The 17977-nt window shown below is 39.2% G+C and overlaps 1 protein-coding gene across 5 annotated transcripts in view; it reads left to right on the forward strand.

Moving 5' to 3' along the window:
* LOC126235903 (glyoxylate reductase/hydroxypyruvate reductase) overlaps positions 1-17977 on the forward strand; it is a 100070-nt gene that overhangs the window by 33250 nt on the left and 48843 nt on the right. For all 5 annotated transcript variants that reach the window (XR_007544835.1, XR_007544837.1, XR_007544836.1 and 2 more), the window contains one exon: positions 5718-5843. Coding sequence is in view for 1 of the 5 variants with exons in the window: in XM_049944849.1 (XP_049800806.1) it covers positions 5718-5843 (126 nt within the window). In the remaining 4 variants the exon portion in view is untranslated. The remainder of the gene's footprint in view (positions 1-5717; positions 5844-17977) is intronic.

A 17977-nucleotide genomic window follows, 5' to 3' on the forward strand; every position in this document is an offset into this window, starting at 1 on the left:
AATGGATTCTGGTCAGTTTTTTCGGAAAGCACATTTCAGGCTTAGTCGCAAGTCTGCATAAACAGTCATCCTCCAGTTAACGTAGCCTAACCTTATTAAGAGTGGATCTAGCTGCTTTATGAAGTTTGAGGTATTTCCACCTATGGGCCTCTGAACTGTTAGTAGGACAAGTTTGCATGTTTCCTGATTCACTGTTGTTTAACACATCAAACTGTAGGCCTGGGACTTCATGTTTTGTTTTTGTTTTTTTCATGTAGAGCCACTTCTTTTTATCTTCTTAGTGGTTCTGTAGTAGTATGATACTGGCATGTACCAGTCAAGACAATCTGACCATTTCAGTGATTTTCAAGCCATGTTCTGGCACGCACAATATACCAGCTGACAGCCCATGTTCCATTTCATTTTCCTGCATGAATGTTAGAATTTCTTAATTTTTATTGATTATATTTTGCTGGAAGATAAAAAAATGTGTGTTCTTTAATACCATGGCTTTGTCCAAACTGGTTTTTTTTTTATTTTTATTTTTTTTTATTTATTTATTTTTTTTTTTAATGGCTGATGTAAAAGGGGAACATACACCTAATGTATCACTGAGTTGTTCATTTTTCGCATATTGTAGTACACCCTTGGATGTAGGAAATGCCACTCTAGTGTGATGCACTTCTCAGGCGTCTTTGATAAATAGAGTTCCAAAGTTTTAAGAGTGTGTTATTGTTCTTTCCCTAAGAAGTGATTCGTAGTAGTGACACAAGTTTTTGGTGGAAAATAGGGCAAGAAAGACGAAAGAAAAAGGAGACACAAAATTCAAATACAGTACAGGTATAATTTTTGACTGCTGCCGTAGCTGGTTGTACCAATGTTGCTGAACAACAGTTAGCACTTTCATATGGAATTCAACACACTCACAAAACTTTGATCCTCATTTAATTTAAAAGCTCGACAAGCACATCATACCAGAGCAGCATTTGCTACAACTAAGTATGTACTAGAAATGTGCAAAACTGGTGACCCTTGCATATATGCTTCCCTTATTAGCTTGCAATCTTAAGCCCCTTTACTGTAGGACTACTTCAGAACTTTTTGGGTTGTCTGGATGCTTTTGTACACAGTCCCATAAACATTAAAGCTATTGGAGGTAGCTCAACTAAAGCTACTAAACTTGCAGCATCTCATGAAACTTTGGATTTGGAATCTTTGACTGTAATCCAGTGTACTGGTCTAGCCCTAACATTACTACTGCAAACTGGTACTTGCAGTTATGTTAAATCTTCTTGCACAACTGCTAAGTCAGCACAGAGTTTCAAGATAAGCTACTCTATCTTTAGTATTGTGTTGTGGTATATTGACTATCACTGAATCTCCAGAACTGGCCAGCACCATTTCTCATGTGAGTTGCATTACAATAGCCTACATGAAACGATGCTGACTTTCCTCACTCTTGTTTTGCAAATCAAACTGCCTTTTCTTGCTGCTAGTTACTTTATTTATCCCATACGCGTTTTGCCTTCTCCTGTTCTGAGGCATCATCAGTGGGATCTATAACGATACAGTTTTGTCAGTCATAGATTATCAAACAGTTCACTTCGCGTTTTTTGTAAAAAAAGTAATTACTTACAATTTGCTGATGTGCTTTTTTTCACATCTGGTCTGGAGGTAGCACTACCACTTTTATCACTACCATATATTCATATCTTCGTGCTCTCGCCATCCACATGCTGTTCACCAGTGAGAAACGTGGTGAACAGTGTGTGGATGGCGAGAACGCGAAGATGTGAATATATTACAGTGATAAAAGTGGGAGTGCGACCTCCAGACCAAATGTGAGGAAACGCAGATCAGCAAATCGTAAGTAATTACTTTTTTTTTTTTTTTTTTTTTTTTTTTTTTTTTTTTTTTTTTTTTTTACAAAAAATCACAGAGTGAACTGTTTGATATTCTGTCACTAACAAAACTGTATCGTTATAGATGCCACTGATAATGCCTTAGAACAGGAGAAGGCGAAACACTTATGGGATAAATAAAGTAACTAGCAGCAGGAAAAGGCAGTTTGATTTGCAAAACAAGTATTTATAAGCTTGCTGCGGAGGATGGCCACACAAACAAACTGGTTTCCTCACTCTGATTGCCATTATAATCATTTTGTGGCAGTTTAATCATTTGTCCATTTTGATAGCAAAGCTTTACTTAAGGTATTTGGTTAAAAACCATTGTTCACTGAAAGATGACAATTGAGGAATTTCCAAATTTGACTTCTTGATAAAGTAGTTATTAAATGAGAATTATTTAGGAACAATCAAACTATGTAATTTAAAAGTGACATGTAAGTTTAAGACTTTGCTTAATGAGACATTTGTTTACAAGAGAAAATGAAAATTATTGGTGAAATATTATGTTCACATTATTTGTAAGCCAATTTGTTTGATCTAAAATTTTGATTAATCAAGTTTGTATAGTAGATGAAAACATTTAATGCTACAAAATGGAACGGTTCTAGGCGCTACAGTCTGGAACCGCGCTGCCGCCACAGTTGCAGGTTTGAATCCTGCCTCGGGCATGGATGTGTGTGATGTCCTTAGGTTAGTTAGGTTTAAGTAGTTCTACGTTCTAGGGGACTGATGACCTCAGAAGTTAAGTCCCATAGTGCTCAGAGCCTTTTGAACCATTTTTTGCTACAGAAATGTAGGTTAGTTTAGTTCACACCCAGTATACAATTGACGTAAATGGACATAATTTTGTTCAACTAATAGTCTTCTGAACATTGAAGTTAAACAAAACTATTAATTGTGTAAATATATTAAGGTTTGGTGAAAATTAAATATTAGCTTTGTTGAACCAGTATACATATGTGGTGGCTGTTCATTCAGACATGTCCAAAAGAACAGGCACTATTTTGAATCTGTAGTCACTGTGACTCAAGTCACAAAGGAATTAAGACATAGCTGCCAGTGAGCACTGATGTATATTAATGGGATAAGTTAAAAATTTGTATCTGACCTGGATTCAAACCTGGGTCTCCTGCTTACTGGCTCTCCCGCTTATTATGCAGATGCTCTGACTGCAGCGCCATCCAGGCACAGTAGTCACCACAAATGTACAGACTACCCTTCAGTGCAGATGCACACCGAGCTTGAACTCTTCCGGGGATCGCCAAGATGTTGCGAGTAATGACACTACTGAGCAGGGGCACTCCATCAGAAGTGTGTGGTTTAAGTTGCGGATCTGGATCTGACAGGAGGAATGTCAGGGTAATCTCTGTGTTTGTGGTGAGCACTGTGTCTGGATGGCATAGTGCTCAGTGCATCTACCAAGTAAGCAGGAGACCCAGGTTCAAATCCTGGCCCGTCTCATATTTTCAACTTTGGTCCAATGGGAGGCATGCCAGGGTAGTCTGTGTAGTTGTGCTGACCACTGTGTCTGGATGGCATAGTGGTCAGTGCAATTGACTGGTAAGCTGGAGACCTGGGTTCAAATCCCAGCCCAACATAAATTTTTAGCTTGACCCATTATTTTAAATCAATGACCACTGGCAATTAATGTTTTTAATTCCTTTGCGGCCTATTGAACTAGGTTGTTGCTATGTAGTTTCTCATCATAACACACATTATCTTGTGGGTACAGGCATGCTATTATTGCTATTGATGTAGATGTGATAAAGTTAAACTTCTCTAACTATGAAATTGTTAACTTTTAATTTAATTAATCTAATGTGTAATTCTATAATAAGTCATTTCGTGATCACAGCAATCACGTATTCAATACTTCCTAATCTCTTCATGCACTTTCGTCAAATGTGTGTGTGTGTGTGTGTGTGTGCGCGCGCATGTGCACGCATAACACACTGGGTGCATCGTGTTTTATGCACAATAGAGGAAGACAGCACTTACCAGCATTGCTGGTTTACACTGTCTCTGCCCCACTCCAAGTACTCCAATAGTTCTCCTTGCAACAGGAATTTCTGCTCCACCTGAGGATGCTGTTTCGTTTTCTGACTCTTCTCTCCAAAACTGATACACAAAGTGTTGTCACTCTACCTTTTTAAAGTAATATTCATTGTTACATTTAGGTCATTCATAATCAGCACTACAGTGGCAAAATTGTGGTTACTATGCAAGCACAAATATAAAAATGAATTTTAAATGCTCAACCCACTTCCCGAAGTGCATGTTACTGGCAGAATTGGCGAAATGACACTTTGGCTGGTGTCATGTAGTACACTTAGCCTTGCCCCACCAGTATCCTTGTTACATGAACACACTTCCATAAGAAGAGGAAAAACTCAAAATTTAGTGAGAGTTTCTCATCTTTTAAGTGTGTCTTTAAACCATCCATTACTCATATGCAAGTGAGTGATTGTCAATCCTCAATGTTTGTTCAGTTTAAGATCTTTTTGAACTTATTTGTCCACACTATCACGTATGATGTTCCAGTATTTGACTTGTGGTATTATTTTAATGTATGGTGTTCAGTGGTGCATTTATGACTTTCATCACAGTTGATTTTGAGAGAAAACACACTCAATAGATTCTTTCAAATGTTGTTCATCATTCTTGATGTTGTGTTTTTGTACACTTATCTTCTCCTCCTCCAGTATAAGACAGAGAGCATGTACACAGAATAGACACAACAAAATGGTCATGATTTAATATTGTAGTGCTCAAATATTTGTTTGTATTTTAAGTGTGTTATACTTAATAAGTGCCCAATGCACAATGAAGTTATTACAGATCAATTAATGGAGCTAGTATTACTTGCTTGTGGGCGACTTGTGCACCAGTTATATTGTAACGTTACTATATTTCTGTATCAGTGGGAAAATGTCAAGAAAAGCATATTATATGAACTTGAAATATAACCAAGAACTCACCGGCCGCTATGGCCAAGCCATTCTAGGCGATTCAGTCTGGAACCACGCGACCACTACGGTCGCAGGTTCGAATCCTGCCTCGGGCTTAGGTGTGTGTGATGTCCTTAGGTTAATTAGGTTTAAGTAGTTCTAAGTTCTAGGGGACTGATGACCTCAGATGTTCAGTTCCATAGTGCTCAGAGCCAATTGCCTAACCAAAAACTGTTGAAAAATGTGGTCCCTCATTGTGCATGTGTTGTTAGTACATAGGCAATAATATGTTTGGAGATAAAAGTTCAGTCATATGCATTGCCTAAGCAGACTGTTAATATTGAAAATAGATAATTTTGTTACTTTCAGTTTGGATTTTTGCTTAATATTTCATCTGCTTTAACCATTTTACGTATACTATTTGTTTATCATTATCTAATACTGAAACAAATGCAAGTTCCATGTAATAGTTGTAGAACATACTTTCTTTCATTTGCATGTACCGTTATAGTCATTTTTTGTTACTTTCATCAGATGTTTTGTAATGCCTACAACACCATTTGAAACAAAAGTTAAACTGACAGTCATAATACACCCTGCATCTCTATGCACTATTAATCGTAGTAATATTTTATAGGCTAATGATCCAATATTTGGAAAATGAAACATGTTCAGTGCGTAACGAATACACAAAAACATCTCTGTTCGTTGTTGATATTTGAGAGTAGTGTAGGAGGTCAATGGAAAAAAAAATTGCTGCCAAGGAATGAAGGAGATTGTGATTTTCTACGGTTATCACAGTATGATGTCTGGATCTTTGTTTTAATGTTGTTTTGCTTTACTTTTTATATACACTTGTAATTTGAATGTTATACTGTTGCAGGTGTGGTGAAGCAAGATGCACTTATCAAAGCACTGGAGACCAAACAAATCTGGGCTGCCGGTCTTGATGTTACTACCCCAGAGCCATTGTCTCCAGACCATCCTTTGCTGAGTCTGAGGAATTGTGGTATGTTACCAATTTAGTAAGACACTTCTTGGGAAATTGGCTTCCAATTTCTGCTTTCTACCATGACTGCTTCAGTAAACTTGCACAAGAGCAAGAAACTGACAAAAATTTGGGACCATTAACTATGTTTTGCAGAAATGTAGCCAAATTACCTCCAAAGTTTTATAACATACTAGCTGAGAAACCCAGTGTTGCCTGGGTATGTATTTATTGCAATCTTCTAGTAGTCCATCTCTTTCTCCTTTCTCTGTCCGTGCCCTCTTCCTATTCTCACTGTCCATCTCCTCCTCTTCCCTTTCTATGTCCATTTCCTGTTTCCTCTCTGTCTGATCATACCCTCCTCCCCCATCTCTCAGCCCCTCTCTTCCTCCCTTTACCTCTGTCTGTCTTCTCCTCCTTCCTTTCTCTGTCCATCTCTGCCTCTTTCCTTTCTCTGTTCATCTCCTCCTCCTCCTATCTGTGCCTATCTCCTCCATTCTCTCACTGTTCTTCTCCTTGTCCTCCCTTCTCTCTCCGTATTATCACACTCACCCCAATAGGGGACAGTGGTTCTTACCCCTACAATATTTGTTTCCAGCTTGAACTGATATGTGTACCAAATTCAACTGAAATTGTTTATATGCGTGGCTTTGTTCACATACCAGGGTGTACATGCTCTGGGAAAAACCTGGGAATTCTTTTACCTGGGAGTTTTTTAGAATCCTGGGAATTTTTTGTTGTTTGAGTCTCAGTTAAATTTTTGTAATTTTGACTTGTAAGAACTGATAGTCTAATAAGGAATTTTACTGTATCCCACTACTGCAGAATAATACTGCAGCAATAAAATGTAAACGAGAGAATAAAACCAAAATAAAGTTTAAGTTGCAAAGTAAATGCGCCATTTACAACAACAAAACACAATGCACACACAAGCACCTGCCAAAAGCAAAATGTGTCAAAGGCTTTAGGATGAAGAGTTTGGAATACTTCATTAACAGTAAACTGCTTCCAGTGAGCATGACGTTCGTTTTGAGCAGTTGCCAGCGGGCACGTGCGCAGTTGAGTTGTGTGTGAGCAATACCTTCTGCTTCTGGCCACTTGAAGTGTGGCTGCAGCGGTAGCAAGAAGCAGTCATGCTACCCAGGAAAAGTTTTCGGGTGCACCCAAGCTGCCAGATTTGCGCATGCGCAGAAGAGTCTGGGCTGTAGTGGGGAGAGGGATAGTGACTAGTGTTTGTGTTTGTGTTTAATGATTTTGCTGCTTCCTCTTCATTTACACTTCACACATCAAATGAAAACAAAATGGATTTCTGTGCCTGGGAGCTATCAAGCGAGTTAAAATACATTCACGTAATTACAGAAGGCTAAAATATGTTTTAGTTTCAGTGTTCTGGTTTTATTTTATTTCCACATTTTTGGCAGTCAACAACAATGAAGTTATTTTTGTCGGTTTGTTAAACAAATGTGGATTTTATTGATCTTTTCTGCAGATGCAGAAATGAAATGTTTCATTCCACACTATTGACTAGCTTCAACTGTTCACTGACTTTCAACTGCACATTTTCATCTTCTTGCACATATGGTATTATGCCATAATAAAGAACCAAACATGAAACAATACAGTACTGGTACTCTAAGAAAAGTTGCATCTCGAAAAGTGCACTGGAAAGCTTAATATCAGGTTAGGGCCTACTTCCTTGTAAATCTGTATGTATGAATGTGTCCTTTTAAGCCAAATTATGCATTTTAGTATAGTTTATTTATTTTTTTTTATTTTTATTTATTTATTCCATGTGATCTGTTGGTACACAGTGTGTTGCAGATGTCGGAAAATGTCATTTAACATTGTTAACATGTATTAATGTAAGCCTATAGTATTCTAATGTATTATATTGCTCAATGTTTTCAATTTAGCACAAACAGCAAGATTACTTGTCTAAGTATTCATTTACAGAGTAAAAACAGTGACACAACAAATATGACTTCACGGCTTTGCTAAATTCTATGTTATCTTCAATGGACTTAATATTAGTGGGAAGATTGTCGAACAGTTGGAGGCCCATGTGGAAAACTCCCTTTTGACACAGTTGAGTATTTGTTCGTATAACATGCAGGTTTGCGTTTTTCCTGGTGTTGTGTTCATGTATTTGATTATTTTTTACGACTCTGGGGTCAGTTGGCACTATATGTTTTCTGAAGAATTTTAGAGTCTCAAGAATGTAGAGGCAAGGCAGTGTTAGGATTTCTAACTTTCTGAAGATGGGTTTGCAGGAGTCTCTGGGTTTGCTCCCATTAATAATCCTTAATGCTCTCTTCTGGATTCTGAATGTGCTCAGAGCAGTTGGAGCATTTCCCCAGAATATTACACCATATTTTAGGTGGGCTTGTATATAAGCGTAGTATGCACTGGTTAATGTTTTCAGGCTAGTACATGTTTTCAGCACACTCAATGCATAACAGCCAGTACAGATCCTGGCATTTACCTTTCCTGTATGTGTATTCCATTTCAAGTTATCTTGAACCCACAGACCTAGGAATTTGAAAACAGTGTTGGTATCTATTGACTGGTTATTTATAGTGACAGATGGCTGAGAGTAATTTGCATTTTGTGTTGTGTGGAAATTCATGGAAGCTGTCTTTTTGGTGTTGATGGTTAATCTGTTGATTTTTGCCCAATTGCTGAGTTGATCAGTAGCCACGTTCACAGCTTTTTGCACCGCCTCTGTATTCTCCCCTTTGAGGAGTACAGTTGTGTCATCAGCAAAAATTATTGTTTTGTGTGCATCAACATTCAGGCTCAAGTCATTAATATACAGGAGGAAAAGTAGGGGTCCCAATACTGAGCCCTGTGGAACACCTTGCTTTAAAGTTTTATTACTTGATAGTATTTCGGTTATTGAGTTGCTTTGTCTATTAGTATATTTCATGCTGACTCTCTGCGTCCGATTGGTTAGGAATGTAGCAATCCAGTTGTTTGCAATTCCTCTGATACCGTAGTGTTCTAATTTTTCCAGTAATATTTTGTGGTCAACAGTGTCAAAAGCCTTTGACAGATCCAGAAATATGCCTGTTGTGGGTTGTTTTCTATCTAACAGTTCTAAAAGCGTATTTATGCAATCATATACTGCAGTTTCTGTAGATTTGTTGCTTCTGAACCCATGTTGAGCTAAACTTAGTAAACCTTTTTTTTCAATGAAGTCCATCATTTTTTTGGACATTATTTTTTCAAAAACTTTAGAAAAGCAGGATGAGATTGAGATAGGCCTGTAGTTATTCATATCTTTATTATCACCTTTTTTGAAGACAGGAATTACTTTAGAAAGTTTCAGAGCTTCAGGGAAGATACCTGCCTGGAAAGAACAGTCACAGAGGTGAGTTAATGGTTCAGCAATTGTGTGTTCACAATTTTTGATTACAACTGCTGGGATACCATCAATTCCAGCTGAATATGAATTTTTTAACTCTCTGAGGGCTTTTGCAACATCATTTTCAGTGACTTTGGTGATGAAAATTGACTCTGCACATGTGTGATATTTTTTGTTTGCTGGTTGGTAATTTGTGTTAGGATTATTTTGGACCAGTTTTTCAGCTATGCTTGTAAAGAAATTGTTGAATGAGTTCACCACTACTTCGGGATTAGGTATATATTCATTGTGGAGTTTGATTTCTATGTTCGTATGTGAAGCTTTCATTTCCCCTCTTTCCCTTTTTATGATATTCCACATTGCTATTACTTTATTGCTCGATTTGTCAATGTACTCATCATTCTGCATCCTTTTTGCTTGTCTTATCACTCTTCTTAGGATACATGTGTAGTTTTTATAGTATTCTGTTAGTTGGGGGGAGTCACTACTTTGTTTACATAACATGTGGAGTATTCTTTTATGTTTGCAAGAGATTTTTATAGCTGGTGTAATCCAACTCTTGTTTCTATTATTATTTATTCTTACTGGTTTTTGCGGAAAGGCCTCTTCAAAGTGGTGGATCATTTTGTCAAGAAATATGTTGAATTTCGTGTTGACATCTTTGACTGTGTACATCTCTGTCCACTTTTCTTTACTAAGGAGGGCATTTAGCTTGTTCAAGTTCTCTTGGGTGAAAAACCTTCGTAAAGTTTTAGGTGGGGCTGGGTTTGAGGTATCTTTGCTAACATCGACCTTTAGAATGACAGCTTGGTGGTCACTGAATCCTGCATTGTATACTTCTAGAGTTGGGTTAAGTTTATTTCTATTTGCAAAAATTTGATCTAGAGCTGTCTTGGATGTATGTTAATGGGGTATCTTCTGATGTCCTATTTCTTTTATGACGTCATGTAAGATCTCTTAATGCTAGATGTGTACAAATGTATGAGCTTCCTACGTCGTCATAGCTGCCAATACGCAGTAACGCCTGTTTTCTGGTGCTCTCTGGCAGCTGCTGAAATGAACCCATGTCTAAGAGGTCGTGGAAAAATATTGTAAATGCTTTTTTTGAAAAGCTTCATTTTCAAAGGAAATTTCCTTTTACGCAAGGTGAACTATGTTACGTGTGAGAATGTGCAATGAACATCTTAAATCACAGAAATTTGGCTGTCATTTTAAAGTAACACTTAGAGTACCAGATACTTAGAATAATGTCAAGCCCAGAAGACCAGACATTGTCATTGTTTAAAAATTTATTGGCACATTTGTGTGATGTATGTTAAAGTGTAACACACACTAAAAAGACCAATATTAAATGTGAAAGCTCAGCTTTTCTTGTAGCTTATTAATCTTAAAGATCAATATTATATGTGAAAGCTTAACTTTTCTTGTAGCTGCACTGTGTACGTTAATTTAAACCATTAACTTTTCCTAGTTGTGTATGCACACTGCTTAACAGTGATGTTGCTGTTGGCTGACTACATCATGTGTTGTGCTGGCAAGATCACATGACATGAGCTATGATTGGCTTACAAAAGCACTTTGCAATCTCTGTTTCAGTGCTTTGGAAAACTAAAATGCTGTGTTTAATGGAATTTGAATTCACACTTTCGTAATCCGAAAACATGCAGTGTATCGTAATACGAAAATATGAAGCACACATGTTGCTACAACTCAAAGATCTATCCCAAACGTGTTCTTTTCTCCCCCCCCCCCACCCCCAACCCCCAACCCCCCTTTGCCGTGTTTCATTTTCTAAAGCTCTGGGAAACATTGGAAAATAAAACCTTTACCATTCAGAGGATTTTTATTTTCACAGCTCCAATGGAAAGTACACTGTCACTTATCATGGAAAAAGTGCATTTTCACTTTGGAAGAAGTCTATTTTCACGTGGGGGGAAAAGTGTGTTTTTAACCGGGAAATCCGGGAATTTTTCTTCTTGTCCGCTTGTACACCCTGAATACACACATCAAATATGTTTCACACAGATTTATCACATTTCACACATGTTTTTTACATATAAGGGGTGATTTTTTTTCCACAGTGTACAAACTCTAGGGATTGATTGATGAGTGGATATGGAACAAGAAAGTTCTAATGAACATATTTCCAGAAATGCGGGATTTCCATGCTGGAAACGATTTACTCAACCATACTTTATTATAGAGACTGTGGTGTAATATGCACTGTACCGTATAGCCACAGTTACAGCGTGCATAATTTCCTCCTAGAGGGTGGTACTGTTTCTCATATTTCATGCCATAGCACCCTCTTCTGAATGTAATGCAGCATTCTATACAGTGGTTCTGTATGAAAATAAAGAGCTTGAAGACATGGCATTTACTTACAGAAAGGCAACAGGCGGCGGGCAACAAGGTTGTATCAGGAGACCTAATCTAATCTGATCTAATTCTAGCCTGCCGGCAACAACTACAGCATTCAATGTTTGCAACAGTGTTTCACTATTTGCCTAAGACAGGATCGTTTCGGGAAGCAGGAAGTCATGAAGGACATACCCGAAATCGTTGAACACCAGACTTGGAAGAAAAATTGATTAATACTGTGGAAGGCAACTGCCATGTCAGTACCTGGCAGTTGGCCCGCCAGTAAAAGGTAAACCAGATAACCGTGTGTAACAATCTCCATGATGATTGTTACTACCCTTATCAGTTACAGCATGTACAGGGCTTATTAGTGACAGACTGCCCACATTGGGAGCAGTTTTGTTACCGGTTTCTTCACCAGGCAACTGTGATCCTGGGATTTATGTCATCCATCCTATTCATAGATTAGGCCACCTTCATGCACAGTGGTATCTCAGCTTCCATAACAGTCATCTGTGGGACAGTATACAGAACAGTATAGTGACAGCAAATCATCAGCATTAGTGCAGCTAGAATGTGTGGGCTGTGATAATTGGCGACCTTATTTTGGGACCAAAGTTCCTTCCACGTCACCTAACAGGCTGGAAATATTGTTGTTTCTTGCAGCTGAGTTTGCCTTCCCTGCTGGAAGAAGTGCCATTCATGATTTGAAGGGTTATGTAACTACAATATTGTAGAACAAAAGCAAACTGGTGCTTTTCATTTATTATTATAATGTTGTTCTACCAAGAACTGACAGAAGATTCTGTTAATATGACAAAATGTGCCACAACAGCACAATTATCCGTCTTTTATAGTAGATTACTGAGACAAAAAGCTAAATCAACACAACACATTTGGTTTAACAAACAGTGTTTGCAACGCAAAATTACGCCAAATAACGTCTCCATAAAGTCAAGAGGAACATCCGCCGCAGCAAACAAAGCCGTTGACGTCGCAAGATACACGTGGGTTATGTAACTGCTACATGATGGTGCTCCAGCCCACTTTGCCGTTAACGTCTGGACACATCTCAGTCATGTATGGGTTGCTTTTTCATGATCTCTACATCTACATCCATACTCCGCAAGCCGCCTGATGGTGTGTGGCGGAGGGTACCCTGAGTACCTCTATCGGTTCTCCCTTCTATTCCAGTCTCGTATTGTTCGTGGAAAGGAGGATTGTCGGTATGCTTCTCTGTGGGCTCTAATCTCTCTGATTTTATCCTCATGGTCTCTTCACGAGATATACCTAGGAGGGAGCAATATACTGCTTGACTCCTCAGTGAAGGTATGTTCTCGAAACTTCAACAAAAGCTTGTACCGAGCTACTGAGTGTCTCTCCTGCAGAGTCTTCCACTGGAGTTTATCTATCATCTCCGTAACGCTTTCGTGATTACTAAATGATCCTGTAACGAAGCGCGCTGCTCTCCATTGGATCTTCTCTATCTCTTCCATCAACCCTATCTGGTACGGATCCCACACTGCTGAGCAGCATTCAAGCAGTGGGCGAACAAGCGTACTGTAACCTACTTCCTTTGTTTTCGGATTGCTTTTCCCTAGGATTCTTCCAATGAATCTCAGTCTGGCATCTGCTTTACCGAAGATCAACTTTATATGACCATTCCATTTTAAATCACTCCTAATGCGTACTCCCAGATAATTTATGGAATTAACTGCTTCCAATTGCTGACCTGCTATTTTGTTGCTAAATGATAAGGAACTATCTTTCTATGTATTCGCAGCACATTACACTTGTCTACATTGAGATTCAATTGCCATTCCCTGCACCATGCGTCAATTCGCTGCAGATCCTCCTACATTTCAGTACAATTTTCCATTGTTACAACCTCTAGATACACCACAGCATCAACCGCAAAAAGCGCCAGTGAACTTCCGATGTCATCCACAAGGTCATTTATGTATATTGTGAACAGCAACGGTCCCATGACACTCCCCTGCGGCACACCTGAAATCACTCTTACTTCCGAAGACTTCTCTCCATTGAGAATGACATGCTGTGTTCTGTTATCTAGGAACTCTTCAATCCAGTCACACAATTGGTCTGATAGTCCATATGCTCTTCCTTTGTTCATCAAATGACTGTGGGGAACTGTATCGAACGCCTTGCGGAAGTCAAGAAACAAGGCATCTACCTATGAACCCGTGTCTATGGCCCACTGAGTCTCGTGGTCCACCAGGGGCTTTACATTCAGAAATGTCCATTGATCTTTGGTTTAACCTTGAAAACAAGGTACTAACTCACAAGTATAAGTATCAACAAAATCATGATAATGTCTGCAACTGGTCCTGGTGTGTAGTGTTGGGTTGTAACTGAATGTTACTATTACTTCAGCCCAAACATCCACGGTAGCAGAAAGCTTAATTCCTACTGTGTTCCAGCAGAGCAGGTGGTAGTTTGCATGCTAGTGCTACTATTAGACACTTGCTTGATGGGGCATCACTAGATCAGAGATGTGGCAACACAATAAGAAATAACCAATAATATTTGTTTACAATTATGGTACAAAACTTTACTTAACTTTAATAACAGGTGGATGCATTTCACTTGATATCCTAAATGTATTACAATGAAATTGAAATAACTTTGCTGTCTTTTGGCAGTAAGCAATATTGTTACTGTGACTATAAGTAATAATTCAGACACTTGTGAGATCTTAGTTTATCCCGGTATATGCATTGTTCAAATAACTTTGGGGAATGCCACCGGGCGACACACTGTACACATTAGTGTTTATATAGAGTTTCTTTTGAAAACTGAGGCAGGATGTGCTCCTGTCAAAATATTGGCAGTTGGTCAACGACAACACCCAGCTGCATTCCCGTAAGTTATTGCACATGCAGACGCTCTTTGTCTGTCCTAGTTCTCTGTAATTAGCAACTGCTAAGTTGGATCTGTCTTCTTCTGATCGGAACCCACAAAACTGTGCTCCATAGCACAATACAGGAAATGCTGGCACAGTAGGAGCTGCTGAGAAGCAGTCACTGAACGGAGAGGGTGTCTGTGGAGCGTTGTCTGTTCTTCCTGTCAGCTGATGTATTTCCATCTGTGTCAGTGCTAGACAGAAGCAAAGTAGGCCTTGCTGACAGCACTGACTTTGATGGCTGGCAACACTATTGGCAGGAGAATATAGCTCTCTGGCAGACATGGTGTGGAAACATAAAATGGATCCCATTAACAAGCACCACCTGGAGGCTGCTGCTTGGAACTGAGAGGTGCCAGGTTAGTGGTTGTGCCTACGTGGGTGTGGTATCTCATGTTGTTGTTTACCCCCTTTACCCACATACACAACATCTGTCTTGTGAGGTGGTGGGGGGGGGGGGTGTAAGCTGATGAACCCAACTGGCTTCATTAGGGTCCTGCTTCCATGCTTGTTGGCATGTATTCACCTACAGCACCATGGGAAACCCGTGAAACACCAGTGAAGGGGACAGCTGGTTAAGCATTTGCCATTTTGAGGTCCAGATGTTGCTCTAAGTTATGAGGTGCCGTGTACACTTCTATCAGCTGCTCGCTGGCTGGCTGAAGCTGGACCCTGCTGCTGGAGGCACTGGTGGGGACAGCTGCTGGCTGCTTCGGAATGTCCCTCAGACAGTGGTTGCATACAGGTCTTCTGATTCTGTAAAAGAAACCAGCCTAGGAGTTCTGCCAACATGCATGTGAGCACAGAGCAGCCTGATTTGATTCTTATGGTATGTTACAACTCTATACCATTTATTTTAAACATCATGTTGCCAGCCTGCTGTGTGACTCTGCCTGGTACCCATGTCTTTTTCGTACTTCTACATTGAAATGGGCACCAGATCTTTCAGTTTAAAAAAAATTTCTTTACAACTGTTTTTGAAGATCAGCTTGTCAATGCACGAATAGTTTTAAAATTGACGATGTTTGATGCAGTCTCCTGTGTAGTTTCTAAGTTGGAGACTGTGCATCGTGTGGAGCGCCTCTGTACTGAGAGTGGAAAATCAATAAAGCATTGTCTTTATTGCGCAGTTGAATGTGCTTTGGCATGAGTGACTTCAAAATTCATTTATATCTTTCACTGAGTCCATTGGTGTCAGGATGAAACTGTGTAGTTCTGAAATGTGCAATGCTGTTGGTTTCACAAAATAGTTCAAATTCTTGAGAAGAAAATTGTGTTTGTCAGAGGCAATAGATTTTGGCAGTCCTTCAGTAGAGAGGATCTTAGACAAAGCCTGAAGATTTCTATGATACCTGTATCAGAAATGGAAATTTGTAGAATGAGGATGAGTCAATAGTTCCTGAGAAAAGGTCTGGTAAAATCAGTATGCAGACATGACCAGGGTTCTGGTGCCTGTGGCCACAGAAAATATTGACATGGCAGAGCTGACTGGTATTTTTAACGTAACTATCATTTAGCTAGCATTATTTCAATGTTTTTGTCAATATTTTTCTATTAACAATTCCCTGTGGCATTGATGTAGCATCTGGACCTTGGATAAAGTAGCACAGGAATAGCTGCTCATGTACCAGAATGGCACCTTTGTTCACTGGAAGTGGATGCCTTGTATTCCAGTAAGATTTAATCTCTGGCTGATTAAGTAACTTCTTATCATTAGGCCACTCTGACTATAGTGTTTTATCTTAGATAAAATAGGATCCTCAGGGACAAGTTCAGCAATTAAATTTGAGTTTACTGGGAAATTTTCCTTGGTGTCTTGACTGCTGGTATCTATTGAAAAAACTAATATCAGTTGATGAGTCAAATTTTTTTCTTTTGCTCTGTTGGGACATGTGAAAGCAAATATGCATTCACGTGTTGTGCTGTGGACCTGAATACAATTTCGTAGTCACATTTTGTCGAAGTAGCACCTAGCACTGCAAACTTTGACCTGTCCATGGAAGAACAGTATTGTCTGATCCAAAGACAGCCACTAAAAGTTTGTTGTCCATGAGGAGCATAAATTTACATCCATAAATGCAGTCATGAAATTTCTTCACTGAAAATATAACCAAGAGAGCCATTTTCATGATCCAACTGTGTGTTTTTTTTACCACAGTCAGAGTCTTTGAAGCGACACGGTTGTTCAAAACCACGACAGTGGTGCGACAGAAAGGCACCTGTAGCGTAGCCTGATGCATCCATAGCTGTTGTGAGCATTTTGTTTGGATCATATGTTGTAAGACATATGGTACATTGGCCCTAGCTCACTGTATGTCACCCCACTACCCCTCTTCTTATGTGCACAGCACCAGAGCATAGCTTGTGCAAGAGAACAACGGGACAGTGACAGAAGACTTGCTGGTAGCCTTTCTCGTGTTGATAGTGTGTTTTCCATACAGCATACCTTTTGACCAGGTAAGACACAGTCCTCACCTCACTCTACTACAGGTCACGCTTCAGTTGTGAAGACAAGGATGTATGAATGCCATGAGGCTCCATTGTTGGTGATGGTTCACCCAAATCTTCTTCAGCTTTAGGACAGGAGGCTGACACACATGATTATTTTAGGCAAAGTTGTCACTCCTGTATATTTATAAGTATATGTGTGCTTTGAAGAATTATAGGTTTAATATTTCTTTAAATCATTCTCTTCAGAGTCGTAATGGGCAAAATTGGTATACTTATATATGACGGGTGGTACCCTGCAGGTGGGTATATGAGACAAGATGGGAATTTGGGTCAGATAGAAAGCATGCTCGGATAGCTGAAGCGGTGGTAAAGGCAACTGCTCATGTAAAATGACAAATGGGAAATCCAGGTTCGAGTCCCAGTCAGGCACAAATTTTGACTTGTTACAATTGAATTCATTTCATTGCTCAGTTGTGGGCAATGTCAGAATTTATTTCATTTTGTTGTGTAAAACTAGTATAGTTGTTGCATAAAAGCCCCTAACTAAATGGGGGGGGGGGGGGCAGGAGGGGGAGGACAGTTACGACAATTACATAAAGCTTTCAGTTACAGCCTTTGTCAACAAAAGAGAAACGCACACCTTTCATACACACAAGTAAGCACACCTCTCGTGTACACGACTGTCAACTCTGGCAGTTCGGGCCAGAACGCAGCCGCCCCAAGCTGCCGGAATTGGCAGTCATGTGTGCTTGCTTGTGTGTGTGAAAGGTGTGTGTGTTTCTCTTTTGCTGACAAAGGCTGTGGCCAAAAGCTTCATGTAAGTGTCTTTTAGTTGTGACTGCCTGCAATTTAACATGTCTTCTGTACAGTAAGTAGCAATCTATCTTTTCCTACACTTTTGATATCTCTACCTGGCATTTCCGTTGTTTGATTTCAAACTTAACAGTTACATAAATTTAGACAATATAGTCCATGGAGAGCAGTGACCTGATGCTATACTTAAGTTAAAATGAGCAGTTGAGATCTCAATAATATTTGTTTATTAACTGGTTTTGG

Source organism: Schistocerca nitens, chromosome 2 (genome assembly GCF_023898315.1).
Source record: "Schistocerca nitens isolate TAMUIC-IGC-003100 chromosome 2, iqSchNite1.1, whole genome shotgun sequence".
NCBI lineage: Eukaryota > Metazoa > Arthropoda > Insecta > Orthoptera > Acrididae > Schistocerca > Schistocerca nitens.